Source organism: Trifolium pratense, linkage group LG5, assembly GCF_020283565.1.
Source record: "Trifolium pratense cultivar HEN17-A07 linkage group LG5, ARS_RC_1.1, whole genome shotgun sequence".
In the NCBI taxonomy this organism is placed as follows: Eukaryota; Viridiplantae; Streptophyta; class Magnoliopsida; order Fabales; family Fabaceae; genus Trifolium; species Trifolium pratense.
This window is the reverse complement of record NC_060063.1, coordinates 28,282,127-28,298,978: the sequence shown is the minus strand read 5'-3', so window position 1 is coordinate 28,298,978 and position 16,852 is coordinate 28,282,127. Positions and strand designations below refer to the sequence as shown.

Sequence of the window (16,852 nt, the reverse complement as noted above, 5' to 3'; positions counted from 1 at the left end):
ATATACTATATAGTGGAATCTGAAGTCATCTTATAGAAAAAACAAATCAAATATATTCTCGAACGTCATGTTAGCTAGCTATAGCTAACTAGGGACCAAAGAAATGGAAAGTTGATGATGTGAATGCAAACTATAGAGATATGTCAATAAGAGAAATTTTCCAATTAATAAGAATGAGAATGTGTCGCCCATTTATTTAACTGAGACAGTTTATACTTGGGACGGAATAACTTTCAATTAATCTATTTTTTTATAAGCAATTTTCAATTAATTAATTGAATTGAATTCACAAACAACTTTAGAATGGAAAGTCCAAGCACATGACTCAAACCAAGGAGCTTCGTGCCTTTCAGTTATATATAATATAAATAATTTACGCTGTTTTCAGCTTATTTTTATAAGCTCTTTTAACATAGTTTATAAGGATAGTTTATAAGAATATCTTGTAAGATTATATGAAAATTGTTTAACTTTATTTTGTTATAGATATAATTTATTAATTATAAATGTTATTTGACAAACATTTATCATGTAAGCATAATTATTGGTGACGTTTTAGGGTGTCTACACTCTACACATAAACCAACACGTGTTAAAAGATAACCAATACTCCCCAGACCTATTTTGTAAGCAAATATGTTTCCTGTATTTGCACACTTATTAAGAAGTTACTTTTTTGTTTTAGATATTATGTAAAATTCTTACTCCCTCCGGTCCTTTTTATAAGAAACAATTTGAAAAAAAAATTTGGTCCTTTTTATAAGAAACAATCATTAAATTTATTCTTACAATTCCATTTTTACCCTTATTAAATTGTATCCATTCCAAAGTTATGCATTAATTAGAGTGATATATTCCCTAAGGATAAATTAATACACCAAGGTTAATTTTGGAATAGATTGTAAAATTTTAGAATTTTTATTAAGAAAGATAAGGTTTCTTGGTATGTGTTTTTTTTCCAAATTGTTTCTTATAATAAGGACCGGAGGGAGTATTACAATTCATAAAGTGACCTTAAATTTGCATTGAAACTCTACAATCATTTTGAAAAGTAGAATAATTAATGAAGGTAATTTTGGAAGAATAGCATTAAATAAACTTGATTTTGGTAACTTTTGCTTATATTTAAACCCAAATTTTTTTGTTGATTTTTACTTATAAATAAGATCAAGAGGAGTATTTAGCTTTTCAATAGGTTTCTACAATAAAGTACGTTCGTTGTTTTGCAAAGGAACGCTTCTTCCATGCTTTGATGGATTAAAAAGTAATATACAATTAAAAAATAAATTAAAACTGTATTTACAAAGCTATTGTGAGGTATATTGTGAGATGTAGTGAGATCAATTTTAGAGGTTTTTTATGGATTATATGGATATTTAAAAAATGTAGTTTATTTTCATAAAAATTTAGAGTTAGAGGATGATGTCTCAGTTCAAGACAGAGAAAATTTTAAGTAGAATTCTTAGAGCACATATAAAAATGTGATGGTTTGATGGGGCTTAATGTTCTAAAGGTGTAAAACAAAGTTGTTTATCTAAGGAGAGTCTTAGTTGGAAATTTTATTAATTAATTTCAATATATAATGATTCTTAGCTATACTGCTCAACGAACCAGCCAAACACTAATGAAAATTGGTCTCTAGCAATTGATAAGTGATGCAAAATATTTTTTTTTATGCGAGTGATACAACTTGAAAAGATGTAAGTCATAAAAGAAAGATAAACAATAAATTGGAAGTATTGGTAGAAAACTTTACCTTAAGCAGCTTCCAGTAAGTTAGCAAGAATAGAAATTTTTATTATTAAATAAAAAGAAAATTGTTGACAATATACGATTAAGAATTCTCATGAACAAAACTTACTACCTACATATTGTTAGGAATTTGATCATCTATAGCCATTAAAATGCCAAATACCCTCTTAAAATTTTAAAATTCGTCAAATATTCCCTGAAAATTGGAAATAGGTAAATACCCCATGAAATTATAAAACGTCAATCAATTGCCCCCCAGCTCCGTCATAAAAATAGATGGGCAGGGGGCAATTTAATTGAAGTTTTATAATTTCAGGGGTGTATTTGCCAATTTTAAAATTTTAGGGGATAATTGACGAATTTTAAAATTTCATGGGGTATTTGACATTTTACTCCAATTTTTTCATGTTTTTTATTCTGCCATCATTTCAACTATTCATTCATCTATTTCTCTCTCTTATGCACTATTCTATTACTTTTTTGTAGATCAAGACCCGTTAGATTGACAAAAAGAGAGAAGATTGAATACAAAGTGCATGAAATGATCCAATTTCTTATTGTTTGTGTGTATTTGGTATTACGGTTGTCTAAATTACGGTGCCAGTATAATATTATAGAAGCTATAGAGTGTAACATTTTAAAATCATCATGAATCGGTGTAATTCTTACATAACTACCGTAATACTAAACATAGAGCTAGTTGTCCTCTACTCATGCTCATGTACATTGTGTTTTGGATAAGAGTGGCACATATTGTTGATCAATAACAATGATCATAAATAATTTATTAAAAAAAAAATAATAAAATATTTTTTATATTTAATATATTATTGTTTTTTTATCTTTATTTCTATATTCATTTTATATGCAATTTCTTCTTATTTTTTTCTTTATTATTTCTACAATTGTTTTTATTAACTAAAATTTCTATAATCTTTATATTGTTTTTTTTTTCTTCTTCTTCCTATTTTTATGTATAGATTGTTCTGTTTTATTCCTATCGATAATCTATTTTGTTCCTATTTTTAAGCATATCATCTTTTTGTTATATTTTTTATTGTTTTTTTTGTGAAATAGGATAAATTAATAAATTTGGTGGCAATCGATTTTAATATATTAAAATTAGATGAATAATTAATATTTTTTCATCAAAAGTATTTTTTTTATAAAGTTCATTAAAAGTATTTCTTAAAAAAAGGAGTAATATATAAATTATTTTTTTTACTAAATATATGAATTTTGTTTATCATGTACAGTTCACACGATATTCACGCGGCTAATTAATAATTTCTTTCTTGTTTTTGTTTACAATTGACTTAATGAGAATCAAACATACGATCTCATGCATTCTACTCAAACATCCCACCAATAAATCAAACGTATTAGTTTTTAATCAATGATTTTAAGTTGAGCTTTTGCATAATAGGCATAATTATAATAATTAATTTTTGTCAAAAAAAGTAATACATAAATATTGTTTTCCTCATTCTTCAAAAAAAAATATTGTTTTCCTTTTTCTTTAACAAAATATATATTTTCTTTTTCTAATTTTAACAAATTAATAACATTTGTCCATAAAAAACAAAACAACATAATGGTAACAAATTAAAAAATCAAAACTTTCCAAAGTCTATTTTACCTAATTCCGCGTTAAAAGGGATTTTTAGAAAACCATTAACAAATCATTAAACTAAATCACTCACAAATATAACACACGTAGCTGTATCTTATTCAATTCAAACACAAAAAAAAAAAAAAAAAAAAAAAAGAACAAAAGCTATTAAAATCCCAACACAACAACAATTCTTCTCCTTCACCCAAACACTCTCACAACATCATCAACATTCAAACATGAATCTCAATTTCTCCAAAAAACCAAAACTCCATCAAACCCAACAGCACTAACAAAAACAAAACAAAAAAACATGTTTCCTCACAAATTCATATTCCTAATCCTCCTTACACCCTTAATCTCCTTCGTAATTCGTTGGTTATTATTCAAAACCGGATTAATATACGCTACAAAAAAACTCCAAACAAAATTACAAGATTATTTCTACGTTTATCAATACCTTAAAGTCCCAGAATTAAACCAAAACAACATGCAAAGAAACGAGTTACATCGTAAAGTTTCTCTTTATTTACATTCTCTACCTTCTCTTGAAGATTCTGATTTCACAAATCTCATTAGTAATAACCAAAACGACATCGTTTTATCTCTTGATTCTAACCAAACAATTGAAGACCGGTTTCTCGGTGCAACGCTTTTTTGGTTTAATCAAAAAACTGAACCGAACCGAACCGGTTCGTTTGTTCTGAAAATTAGAAAAACCGATAAACGAAGAATTCTCAGTAGCTATCTCCGCCACATTCATGATTTCTCCGACGAGGTTGCGAATAAAGGAAAACGTGATTTACGGCTGTTTGTTAATGTCACCGGCGGTAGTTACGGCGGTGATTACGGCGGCGAATGTGGAATGAGGTGGAGATCGGTTCCGTTTAATCATCCGGCGAAATTTGAGACGATGGCAATGGAAATAGATCTGAAGAAGAAAATCAAAACCGATCTCGAATCGTTTCTCAAAGCGAGGCAATACTATCGGAAAATCGGTCGTGTGTGGAAACGGAGCTTCCTTTTGTACGGTCCTTCCGGTACCGGAAAATCGAGCTTCGTTGCAGCGATGGCGAATTTTCTTTGTTACGATGTTTACGACGTTGATCTCTCGAAGATTCGTAGTGATTCAGATCTGAAGTTACTGTTACTCGAAACGACGGCGAAATCGGTTGTTGTTGTGGAGGATCTTGATCGGTTTTTAACGGAGGAATCGGAGTCGCCGACGGTTACGGCGTCGGGAATTCAGAATTTTATGGACGGAATTCTCAGTTCGTGTTGTGGTGAAGAGAGAATTATGGTTTTCACGATGAATAGTAAGGAATTTGTTGACCCGATATTTCTCCGGCCGGGTCGGGTCGATGTTCATATACATTTTCCAGTGTGTGATTTCTCGTCGTTTAAGACTTTGGCGAATAGTTATCTTGGAGTTAAAGATCATAAGCTGTTTCCGAAGGTGGAGGAAATTTTCCGGCATGGCGCGAGTTTAAGTCCGGCTGAGATTGGTGAGTTGATGATCGCGAATCGGAACTCGCCGAGTCGGGCTATAAAATCCGTTATCGGGGCGTTACAAATGGACGGTGATGGGAGAGGTGGTGGGGATATGATCGTACGGGGGATAGAAGACGATGAAAGTGATGGATACTCTAATGTTAAGGATTTACGGAAGCTATACGGTTTGTTTAGATTAAGGAATGTGAAAAGAAACCGCGTGTCTAATCTTGATCATTAAAAATGTCGGATTCGATCTCAAACTCAAGCATTCTGAGTTCAGCTTGAGCATACAACTGTGTTAAAAATATTGATGCGTTAGATAAACATTCTCTATAGTTGCATTCAAATGATGGTCATTTGATAGTATTCGTTGACTCAGACTAACTTTCTCTGCAGTTACATTCAGAGAACGGTCATTTCGCATCGAAACAAATTGTCAATGAGAGATGATTATTGGAATTTTGTTCATACAACAAATTAGGTTAGATACCAATTAAAAGTGTTCAAATTGGTCCTTTGGAAGAAGAATGATTTCATTGGGATTCTTTAGGTGGAAATGTAAAATATTAGAATTAGAATCAGGAGTAATCATGGTTAAGAACATGATTGATTAATATAGGAAACAATTAGCAAAGGAAAATGTTTTTTATTGATAAAATAGAAAACTTTTTTGTTTATTTACTTATTAGCAAAGGAATGCTTTTATTTTATGTATAGTTTGGAGGATGAAAAACCACCTTGTATATAGTTTTTTTTTTTAGTGGAGTTTCTTTTCCATGTAAATTTTCTTAACTTGTATCTCACACATTCATTTTATTTTTGCAGTTTATTGTTTAAAATATTAAAATATGTATTGATCTAAATTGGACAAGCAGAGAATCCTTTCTCATTTCTTTCATCATCCCCATTAAATGGATTCGGTCTCTTTTCTTTTTATGGCAAAATATATTCAGTCACTTGCAGGTTGACAATGACATGTATAGTTTTTACATTAGTGGAAAGAACATATTAATAATTGTTCAGTTTATTTTTTCTTTTATTTTTCAATATTTCTATTATGAGTTCATATGTGGAATGTACACATACTAGTTCTAGTGTCCGTGCTAATGCACGGGAAACACCGCTTTTTAGTAATTTCGGACATAATTATCAATTTGCAAATGCTATATAAATTTGTGATAAATAAAATGACAAAATATTGTTTCTTAGTTTCACCCTTCAATTTAGAAAAAATATTTCTTGGTTACCATTAAGAATTACGGGAAGCATATAGTACAAATTACTAACTAAATTCAATCAAATGGCAAAATATTGTGTTTTAGTTTCACCCCTCAATTTAGATGGCATAGTTGTTAGTTTCACATATGTTGGAATGTAACAAAGAAATCTCATAATATGGAAGAACAATTGAGTTATCATTTTTTTTTTCTTCTAGGTAGTGAGATACTATACATTTTTTTTCTTTTTCTAACAATTGTATGTTTAATTTTACTCATTAGATGTCAGAAGGTTTTTTTTTTTGTTTATAATGAGTGAGAATTAAACCCATGACCTATTGCGTACTATCCAAACCCCCCATCACTAAACCAAACCTAGTGGCTTTCAACGTTAGAAGTTGAACACACATTTTAAGCATTTTGCCCTTACGAGCTTCATGTATGAGAGCGAGGGGACATAGATCTTCTTAATATTTTGGCATAACTCATGAAATTTAGAGGTCTTGGATCTCTTCTTCTATCCTGAACACATTTTCGAATACTTGGCTACGATTTCCACTTGCTTCATTTGCCCAAAATCATATTGATCGTGCTGACGAGAAATATGCAACCGCGCCGGCGTTTGTTGTTTGCAAGGCCCCTGTTGAAGCGGAGGGGGGTTGTGTACCTGCAGACACTCCGACGCTCAAGTCAGTTAAGTGTGGAGTGAAGGTTTTCTTAAGCTAGATGATACGTACCTTGGGAGTGAAATGAGTTCACGTATATATAGCCCCAGCGCAGGGCCAAGGCCCTTGATGACATTTAATGGCCATCAAGTGGCTGCCGGAAAATGGCTGAAGAGCCTTGATGTGCAGTTAATGTTCATCATTCCGGTGGTTTGACGTTACAGGAGCCATAGAGAAGTAGCCGTTGGTATCCCGAGCATTCACGATATGTCCGCGGTGGCGAGGGCTGTTCCGGTCATGCAAGCTCGATAATTTGCACTCCGAGCGTATAAGCTCGGCCCAGAACACATATCATTTGATTAAGGTCTATGTACACTATTAAGTATATAAACACAATGAGAAAACTTAGTCTGAAACCTTCATGTCATCTATTCAATTTACGGTTTTTTAAAACTTTATTTACACTTGTGTCCAAGTGTAAATATACACAATAATAATAACTTTACGAAAAAATATATACAATAACAATAAGAAATAATCTCAAAATTGATATAATACCTAATATATGGATCACACACGTATATTAAGATATTTGTAACACGAAAATATATATAGAGCTGACATTTTGGTTGTCCAACAAACTATTAATTTGTCACCATAAGCAAATAAAACAATTCAGAATTCAGATAATGACTCTACGGAAGAAACACGTAGCAATAGTTATATTCATGACTGAGAAATTTGATAGCGATGTATAGATTTGAATTTCTGATTTATATTCGAATTTTTCATGAGGAATATACAAGTTTTAGAATTTTGCTGCTTCTAAATATCACAAATTCATTGGGTACACGAAATCTCAGTAGGCACGTCTATAATTTGGATTGGGCTGGTAAGTGCGTGGCTGCAGGCCCATTACACACTTGTATCGATAATTTTAAATTTATTGATAAATTAAATAAATAAATTATTATTATTATTATTATTATTATTATTTTTCAATAATAATAACTTGTAAGTTTGGAACTTTTGAGAAAAATCTTCTTTTTGCAAAATATTAGTAATTGTTTAAAAGAGGACTCGCGAAGATGAGAGAACTTACGTGATCATACCAGTGAAAAAAATATTTTGTAAAGAAAGGAGTTTGTCTGGAATTCGAGGTGGAGGTGTCAATTGACAGCGGAAGTTGCACTTGGGTGGCGATTCTCTACAGTCTTATGATTGTCCAGTGAGATATAGACCATTAAATTATAAAATAAAAATTCAATAAAGAAAAGAAAAAGAGATATGCGACTTTAATGGTGAATATGAGCACCGCTCTTCCTCCATTTAGATTTTCACGTGAGGGAATCCTTTTCCGTTGCGCTTGTAAGAACTTTGAGACTAAGTCGGTATAAGTTCGAAAAGAATGTCAAGTTAGTATGAGGTAGACTTTGGTAGGTTACATCATGATGTATATAGGCCAATGAATATAGTATTGAGCTTGACCAAACCTAAAAGTCTAATCCAAAACATTAATCTTTATTAAAAAAAGTGTGTTACCGACAACAATGGTCAATGGTAGAAATTCATGGATGCAACATAGAGGAACGACCTTTCATTTTCTTTAATGTTCTTCTTTCATTTTCTTAAGTGTTCTTTGAGCCTAAAGATTTGTCTTACTATGGACTACAGCACTATCATCTTAAATATCACATAATTTAGATGGAGTATAATGAAACCAAGGGACTAGCTACTATTGGATAATAAACTTAATTTGGTCTATTGGGTTAAATAAGAGTAAGGCTCAATTTATTAATAAGATAGTAAGCTCAAAGAAAGTGCAGAAATAGATTGTTAACATAAAAATATAGCATCAAATTTATGTAGTTGAAAGAAATGTGTACAACTCTTTCAATTAGAAGTGTGTAGAAGTTGCTCTTGAAGTACGTAGAACTCTCATGCTATAAATAGGCGAGAGCTAATTGTTTGTAAATCAAGCAAGTAATTGACAAGTAAACAATAAATGATTCTTCTCTCAAATATAAATCTCCTCCTCAATTCCTCCAAAATACTCACCATAACCTTTTCTGAATTCCGATTCCAACAACTACAAATGTTTTTATGCACACAACACAATTAAATAAGATGATTACTAGTACATAAAATAGGATGATTACAATTTAAAGTTTCTTTTGTAAAATTAAGTTATAAGCTAGCTGATAGCTGAAAAGCTAGATAGCTGATAGCTAAAAAGCTAACTGGTTGAAATTAAAGTGTTTGGTAAATTAGTTTTTAAAGTGGTTAATAAATATAAAATGACATAAAATAACATGTATGTTTAATGGGTAGTTTTTCTCTTTAGTGGGTAGTTTTTATTTTTTAAAAAATAATAAAATTAAATTAAAGGTTAAAAATGAAGAAAAAAAAACTGTAAAAAACTATAAGCTATAAGCTCAAACGTTACTTGAAATAGCATATAAAAAAAAGCTATAAACTAATGACAAAAACATTTTACCGAACACTTTCTATTTTATCAAACAAGCTTATAAGCCAGCTTGTTTACCGGCCACTTAGTTTTAGAATTGAAAGCAAGACCAAATGAAATCAATTAGGCCTCACCAATCATTAAGCACATAAACAACATATATACTTTTCACACCCCTTTCTTTTCCAAATTTCAAAATCAAACACTTGCAACTTAATCTCAATACAACATCAACAAGAACATGAAGACAACTTCTTCATCTCACTAATTTCCAATTCACCACCTAAAATCACATCAATATTTGAACCTTTAAGTTTATCAGCATCATAGTAACCATTACCACATTCCAATGCCTTTTTAGAAACTACACTATTAATCTCTTCTAACAATTTGATAAATGCACCCTCCACATTCTCACCAGTAAGAGCTGAAGTCTCTGAAAAGAATAAACCTTGGTCTTCTGCAAATTCAACAGCATCTTCAGTAGGAACCATTCTCAAATCAACAAGGTCACCTTTGTTACCAACTAGCATGATGACAATGGAAGTATCTGCATGTGCTCTTAGTTCTTCAACCCATTTAGCAACATGATCAAATGATTGTCTTTTTGTTATGTCATATACTAGCATTGCACCTAATGCACCTCTGTAGTATGCACTTGTTACTGCTCTGTACCTATATATCAGGAACACAATTACATGTATAGTATACTATGAAGCACAAACACTCTTCGGATTAGGTGTATTCTGTATCCAACATCGACATGACACCAACACTTATGATTACACTAAATTATATTATTTTTTTCAAATTATTATTAGTATCGATGTATTAGTGTATGTGTGTGTCAGTTGTCTGTGTCAGTATCTATGCTTTATAGATAGTATATATAAGGTCAAAATAATTTATCAGTAATCTACTCTTAAATGACTAATTCAAGGTATTACTTATACGCGAGTGTAGAGGCTAATTTCACAATGTAACTGAGATATATTTAAGAGATTAATCTCTTTCAGTTCCAACTTCCAACAAATATATTTCTCATACAAATAAAATTTGAACATTTGACCACGTACTTAAAGGATCTAAGTGCTATGGGCGTACTATTGTAAAGAAAAGTGATCCAAGAGTACTTTTTTATAACCATATTACACAAACATTATTACTAATGCTCTCTTAAAAACAAACATTTACTAACACGTCAACATTAATAATAATCTTTTCGTCAAAAAAAACATTAATAATAATCTTTAAAAATAAATAATTAAATGTAATTGCACGTATGAGTGTCCTAATTTAAAATACAGTACATAACAAACCTTTAACTTACTACTATTATGAAAATGTAGTTTAAAGGAATTAGAGAAAGAACTAGAAAAGTAAACAAACAAATCAAACACACAAACAAAATGAGAGAGATGAAGAACCTTTCTTGGCCAGCAGTATCCCAGATCTGAGCTTTGATTACTTTTCCATTAATAGTGACAGTCCTAGTTTGAAATTCAACTCCAATGGTTGACTTTGAGTCAAAGCAAAACTCATTCTTTGAAAATCTTGAAAGTATTTGAGTTTTTCCAACTGCTGAGTCACCAATTACAACCACCTTAAACACATAATCTATTTTCTCTTCCATATCATAATCTTGCTTCTTCTCAACTTGGACCATTTTTCTTCACAAGACAAAATGTGTTAAAATAAGGACTTGTTTTTTGTGTCTAAAACTAGGTTCTTATAAAACCTTGGCTTGGACCTTGATTTTAGTCTTCTTCTACTAACATGTTAAAATATAATAATTTGGTCTAACTAAATGTTGGGGTATGTTGGTCTTGTGGGTCAGTTGAAGCTAGTAAAGGATCAGAGAGATGCTAGAAAAAAGATGAACAAGACAAGAAAAAGACTAATAGGTTGAATAAATTCAATACTGTAAAAGAATAGGTAAGGAAGTGGGGTCTTTTCTGTGTCTCACTTTTAATATTATATGACATTATTATTGGAATTAAATTTACTACCTTTTCATCCCTTGTGCTCATATCATGGGATCAGGATTCACAGGAAGATATAGAATGTACATTTAAAATTATTTATTTATAGTTAATTTTGTCGGTGTATATGATTTATTTGATTTTAAACAATGTACTCTCCTGTTTTTCATATGGGTCAATTAGAGTTGCGAATAGGCCAGACCGGCCAACAAGAGTTTATGGCTTAGTCTACGTAGGCTCAAGTCAGGTCAGTCTATTTTTTTAAATAGAATAGACCAAAACATTTTTATAAGTCTATTTAGCTAAAAAGGTTAGGTTGCGGGCCATTACAAAAGTCTTTAAGATCTATTAGACCGATCTATTTAAGTTAATATGAATAATATTCTTACTATGATTATTATTTAAAATAATGTTAGCAACACACTCTTTAACAAACACATTCCAACACACTCTCTTTTATTGGTTGAAACTCTTTAACAAACACACTCCAACACACTCTCTTTTTGATTAAACTATAAATCTATTAACTTTTTAAGTAGTTTAAGTTTATTAATCTACATTAGTTTTTAACATGTATAAATGTATTATTATTAACTATAATTGAAATATGATGACTTATATAGTCAAATTCTCTAAAATATCATGTTAAATATCAAAAGGAACATTGATTTATTAGTTCATAAGTATATTTAAAAATAAATATAATTATTTATTTAAATATGTTCGTATGCAATAGGCTTTTAAACGGACTAACATGTCATATAAGACTTTCAAAAGGTTAGGCTCAGGCCTAAAAATTAAGTCTTTGATATGTTACAGATCAGGCTCAAACCTTTGATTTTTGACAGACCAGGATCAGGTTTGGCAAAGCTTAGCTCAGCCTAACGTATTCCCACCTCTAGGGTAAATCTTGAATAGTCAACGCATACATAAAGTAGCTCAAGTCCTAGCTTTAGGACTCCAAAATATATTTTTTTTTTATTGAGGATTTAGGCCCAAAAATTTGTTGAAATATTTTATAGGTATCAAAACTTGTTGAAATATTTTATAGGGCTAATAATGAAATTTAAAATATTTATAGTGACTAAAAACTTATTTAACCCTAAATTAAATTAAAATGGATAAAATAAATATCATACAATAAAAAACATTTTATTTTATTTTTTTCATATTATAGAAGTTTTTTCTAATAGTATATTTTATTTTTTTATAAGTAATAAATATTAATTGCATTACAAATATAATCGATACATGTATCCACAATATATATATATATATACATACACACACATAATCGATACATTTTTAGCTTTCTTACCAAAAAAAATCTTATTTAATATAAATTCTACGTTTGTTTTTTCTTACAATATTTTTTACTAAAAAAATACACTTTTTTTGTTAGGCCTCGTGTTAATGTCTATTTTATGTCCCACATTATGTTGGGCCAGTCCGGCCCTGCATTCTTGATCCCTACATTTTACATATAATGTCTCTATCAAATTAACTATGTTCACAAGGACAATGTTTCACCTACAAACAATACAAATACCCTCACGACAAGACAACTAAAGCTCTTCTATCTCTGGAACTGGAATTGTATGTTATACCGCTTTCACTAGTTAGCATTTTCGGTTGTTGAAACATGATCATACGACCTTGACTAATCCATAAATAATTTAATTAATATTCTATAGTTTCAATCTCAACCATTAATATTTGATCGAACGGTTGCTAGCAGTTACTGCGTTAATGCAGTAATTGCGTAACTGCGTTAAATCCATTTCCCTATATATGTGTCTTAGGGGGACGGTTATGTAACCTCAAGATACATGTATAAAAGACTTACGGATCTTGAGGGATACACACCTAGTTTCGTCCCTCATCATATGATATTATGTGTTTAGCACGTAAGATTTGAGAAAATCATATATTTTTCAGGAACAATTGCATAAATTAATATCGAGTTATGAGATAGGACTAAATAAGCGGCAAAAACTACCTCAAAAGATTATAAATACAAATTAATCAAAAAAGTTCCAAAAAACCAGTTATTTTGGTTTGCCACAGGTTGTAGGAATTTGGAATCATGAATAGTTAAAGTGTATTGCTTTGATCACTTTTGGTTTTGTCATAATTTATGGCGCAATCCAAGGATAGATGGCTTCTCTTTTCCATAATTCTTGCCCTTTTCATTTGCTGCTCTATTTGTTTCTAGCTCCAAATATTATTAAGTCATGCATGTCTCACAATGAAGTCAAGAATTTCAAAAAACTATAGATTCATTCAGCATTCATTTCATGTCTCCAAATATTATTAAGGTAAACAGATTTTGTGATCATGAACAGTACATTATGCTTATTTAAATAGTACACTATAGCAATTGTTCACAACATGGAAAAGGAAGCCAAACACTTAGGCCAAGGAGAAAAATTAAAACCTTGTGATGCAATTGTTTTTCAACGTATGTAGTTTATATACAATTCTTGATGATTGTTATGAGCAGGCCTTAAATAAAAGGATACTGTTGATTAATCATTTGAATTTGAAGGGATGAAAAAGTGGTAGCTATTTAAAGGACATAAAAACAAAAAGAATTCCGTTGCCGGGACTTGAACCCGGGTCTCTCGGGTGAGAGCCGAGTATCCTGACCAACTAGACTACAACGGATTGTTGTTTTACTTTACAATTATATAATATATATTGTGAATACTCTTGTGATGCCATCACAAACATCACAGCGCTGTTCGCATGCAAACAAACAAGACTACCACAGTATAGTATGTAATTTAACATTGCTATTTTTTTTTTTCTTTCAAATAAAAAAGAAATTCAATTTAGTTACCACATGAATAACAAATGTCTGTTAGTAATGATTTTGCAACAATAAATGTATGGAGAATGATAGTTAAATAGTTATGTGGACACTGTTTTATATTTTTACAACATACTCAAATTTTAGGACCGATCATGTCCTGCTGAAGTAGAGGTAATTGTTCAAGATTGTATTTCTCTTTGTAGTAATTTTATGTATGTTGCTGTTGTGTATGTTGAGAGAACTCTAAATACAGAGGCTCATAATTTAGCTCAATTATCCAAGCATGTTGGCTGTAAAACTTGGTCTGGGATTATACCCAACCCTGTTGTTGCTTGTAATTCCCATTTGGGTGTTTCTTCTTAATATATGAGGTATTTCATGTCAAAAAAAAAAAGGACCGATCTTAACAACAAATATTTCGTTTAACAATTTTAATATTTGTCCGTTAAATTAGACCTTATAAAAAAATAATTTTTTAAGGGTCCGTTTGGTTTGGGGGTTTTGGAGGGGAGGGGAGGTGATATTTTCAATTTTTTATGTTTGGTTCAATTTTTTATGAGGAGAGGGGAGGGAAGGGGGGGATTCAAAACACATATTAGACCACTTTTTGCTTCCCCCAAATTGGGGGAATTTGGAGAGGAGGGGAGGCATTATATGTTACTAGTATCCGGACCCGTGCCAAGCACGGGTTAAAATATGACGGTAAATAAACATGTTTAAATATTAAAGTTTTTTTTGTACTAAAGTTCTAATAATTAATAAAAAATTAACATATTTGTCAGGTTGATGTCAGAATTGATCTCTGATTCAGATTAGGCGTTCTAATGGACTGGAGACTGATGTGAAAACTAAAAAAACTTGATATAAAAATAATAAAAAAATCATAACTTTACAAATATTATTGTGTAAAAGCATTTATTTTTTGACAAATTATTGTGTAAACATAAACATGAGAGCCACACAATTTCGATCAATAAGATGTGTGAAGAAAATATTTAAAGTAAGAGAACCAAATTAAAATCGATGATGCTTATTAGTACTACCAAATAATGTAGAAAACATTTTCGCATTGATTGTTTTACAGTACCAACACTCGGGAGATGAATGGAACTACTTGGTGTCAAAACTGACACCTGAATCAAATAAACTTATGTAGAATAAATTAAGTATTTACAACTTGATAAAAAAAATCAATTTTTTTGTTTTCATTTTTATGGGAAGGGAACCATAGTAATTTAGAATTCGGCTGCGCGAGGTGAGTTAAGTCTTGGAAAAAAAAAAAGGGGTGGAAGAAATGAAACGAACAGGGAAGTATTAAGTCATATTCAATTGAACCATAGTAATATGCAATTTTTTTAAAACAGAAAAATATGCAATTTAATTAGGAGTATGTTGGAAAAAAAATATGCATGTGTTAGATTAAAATAACCATGTTTTTTAACCAATATGTTTTTTGTATGGCAAAAGGCAACAATGTTGGTTCGTAGTATGAGGGGAATATATTACTAATTGGTATAATCAAGTAAGACAACTATTCCCTCGGTTCATATTATAAGCAAAACCAAATCACTTTTTTTTTTCTTTTCCAAATTATAAGCAAAATAAATTTACTTTTATCATTTTCAAAATTTACTCTTACATATTGTCATTAAATTTAATTCAAATTGCATTTAATTTACTATTTTTTTCCCATAATCAATAATCAATAAAAATTATTTTTTATATTTTCCCATGAAACTTGAAAACTAAAAAAGTCATACATCAAATTATCATATTTTATTTTTCTTAATAAGTGTGAAATTTTGTTTTGCTTATAATATGGGACAGAAGAAGTATATATAAAAACAAACCTAAAATTGTAAAATACTTGTGGGAAATTAGGCGAAAAGGATCAGAAGAATCAATCTTATATAGTTAGCACAAACAAAAAAAATACTAAAATGTTAAACAAATATGTTAAATACAACCTTTTTTAGTTAAAAAACTTGAATCAAATACGTTACGGCTCGAAATACAAACTTGAAATGTCACTGTGTATTATGAGAATATACCTAAATTACATATTTTCCTGAAAATCAAAGTAAAACATCAGTCAAGTATATATTTTATTTAAATTCAAATTTAAAATGAAGCGCAAAAACTCAAAGAAAAATAGAGAACTTAGCGGTAGAATCTAAATCCAAATGGTATGAGAAATGTGAAAAACTTGATGCAGTATTTATAGTAAAAAAAAACATAATAAATCATATTAAATATTCTTAAAAATTAGTGATGTGATTTAATTATAATAAGTGAAAAAGTTGTAACCAACCCATTGTTGTTTGCATCAGAAAAATCATCAATAAATTAAAGATTTTATTTTTAATTTGTTGATGAAACGGACTTATTAATGCCCAAATTCAAAGTGTTAAATTGCAAAAAAAAAGGAGATTTATAAAAAATAAATAATTGCAGTTTTTTGTTTTTTTTAAGGAATGATTGCAGAATTGAAGATTATGAATATTTTGAATGATAATATAATTCAAATTGTTAAGAAATAAAAAAAAAGAATAAATACTTGTGGGAAATTAGGCGAAAAGGATCAGAAGAATCAATCTTATATAGTTAGCACAAACAAAAAAAATACTAAAATGTTAAACAAATATGTTAAATACAACCTTTTTTAGTTAAAAAACTTGAATCAAATACGTCACGGCTCGAAATACAAACTTGAAATGTCACTGTGTATTATGAGAATATACCTAAATTACATATTTTCCTGAAAATCAAAGTAAAACATCAGTCAAGTATATATTTTATTTAAATTCAAATTTAAAATGAAGCGCAAAAACTCAAAGAAAAATAAAAA

The 16,852-nt window shown here is 30.0% G+C and overlaps 2 protein-coding genes and 1 non-coding gene across 3 annotated transcripts; 1 reads left to right on the top strand and 2 right to left on the bottom strand.

The window, feature by feature from the left end:
* The first annotated feature begins 3,445 nt into the window (after positions 1 to 3,445).
* LOC123883462 (AAA-ATPase At2g46620) lies at positions 3,446 to 5,380 on the top strand. The gene has a single exon (XM_045932274.1). The coding sequence runs from the start codon at positions 3,678 to 3,680 to the stop codon at positions 5,094 to 5,096; it is 1,419 nt and encodes a 472-aa protein (XP_045788230.1). The 5' UTR covers positions 3,446 to 3,677; the 3' UTR covers positions 5,097 to 5,380.
* A 3,902-nt stretch (positions 5,381 to 9,282) lies between these two features.
* LOC123883464 (ras-related protein RABA3-like) lies at positions 9,283 to 11,120 on the bottom strand. Its single transcript, XM_045932279.1, has 2 exons — positions 10,635 to 11,120; positions 9,283 to 9,882 (listed from the first exon to the last, which is right to left on the bottom strand). Exons 1-2 carry the CDS (start codon positions 10,871 to 10,873, stop codon positions 9,438 to 9,440), a joined length of 684 nt encoding a protein of 227 aa, XP_045788235.1. The 5' UTR covers positions 10,874 to 11,120; the 3' UTR covers positions 9,283 to 9,437.
* A 2,663-nt stretch (positions 11,121 to 13,783) lies between these two features.
* Positions 13,784 to 13,856, bottom strand: TRNAE-CUC. The gene has a single exon. It is a non-coding gene; the product is annotated as a tRNA-Glu (tRNA).
* Between the last annotated feature and the right edge of the window lie 2,996 nt (positions 13,857 to 16,852).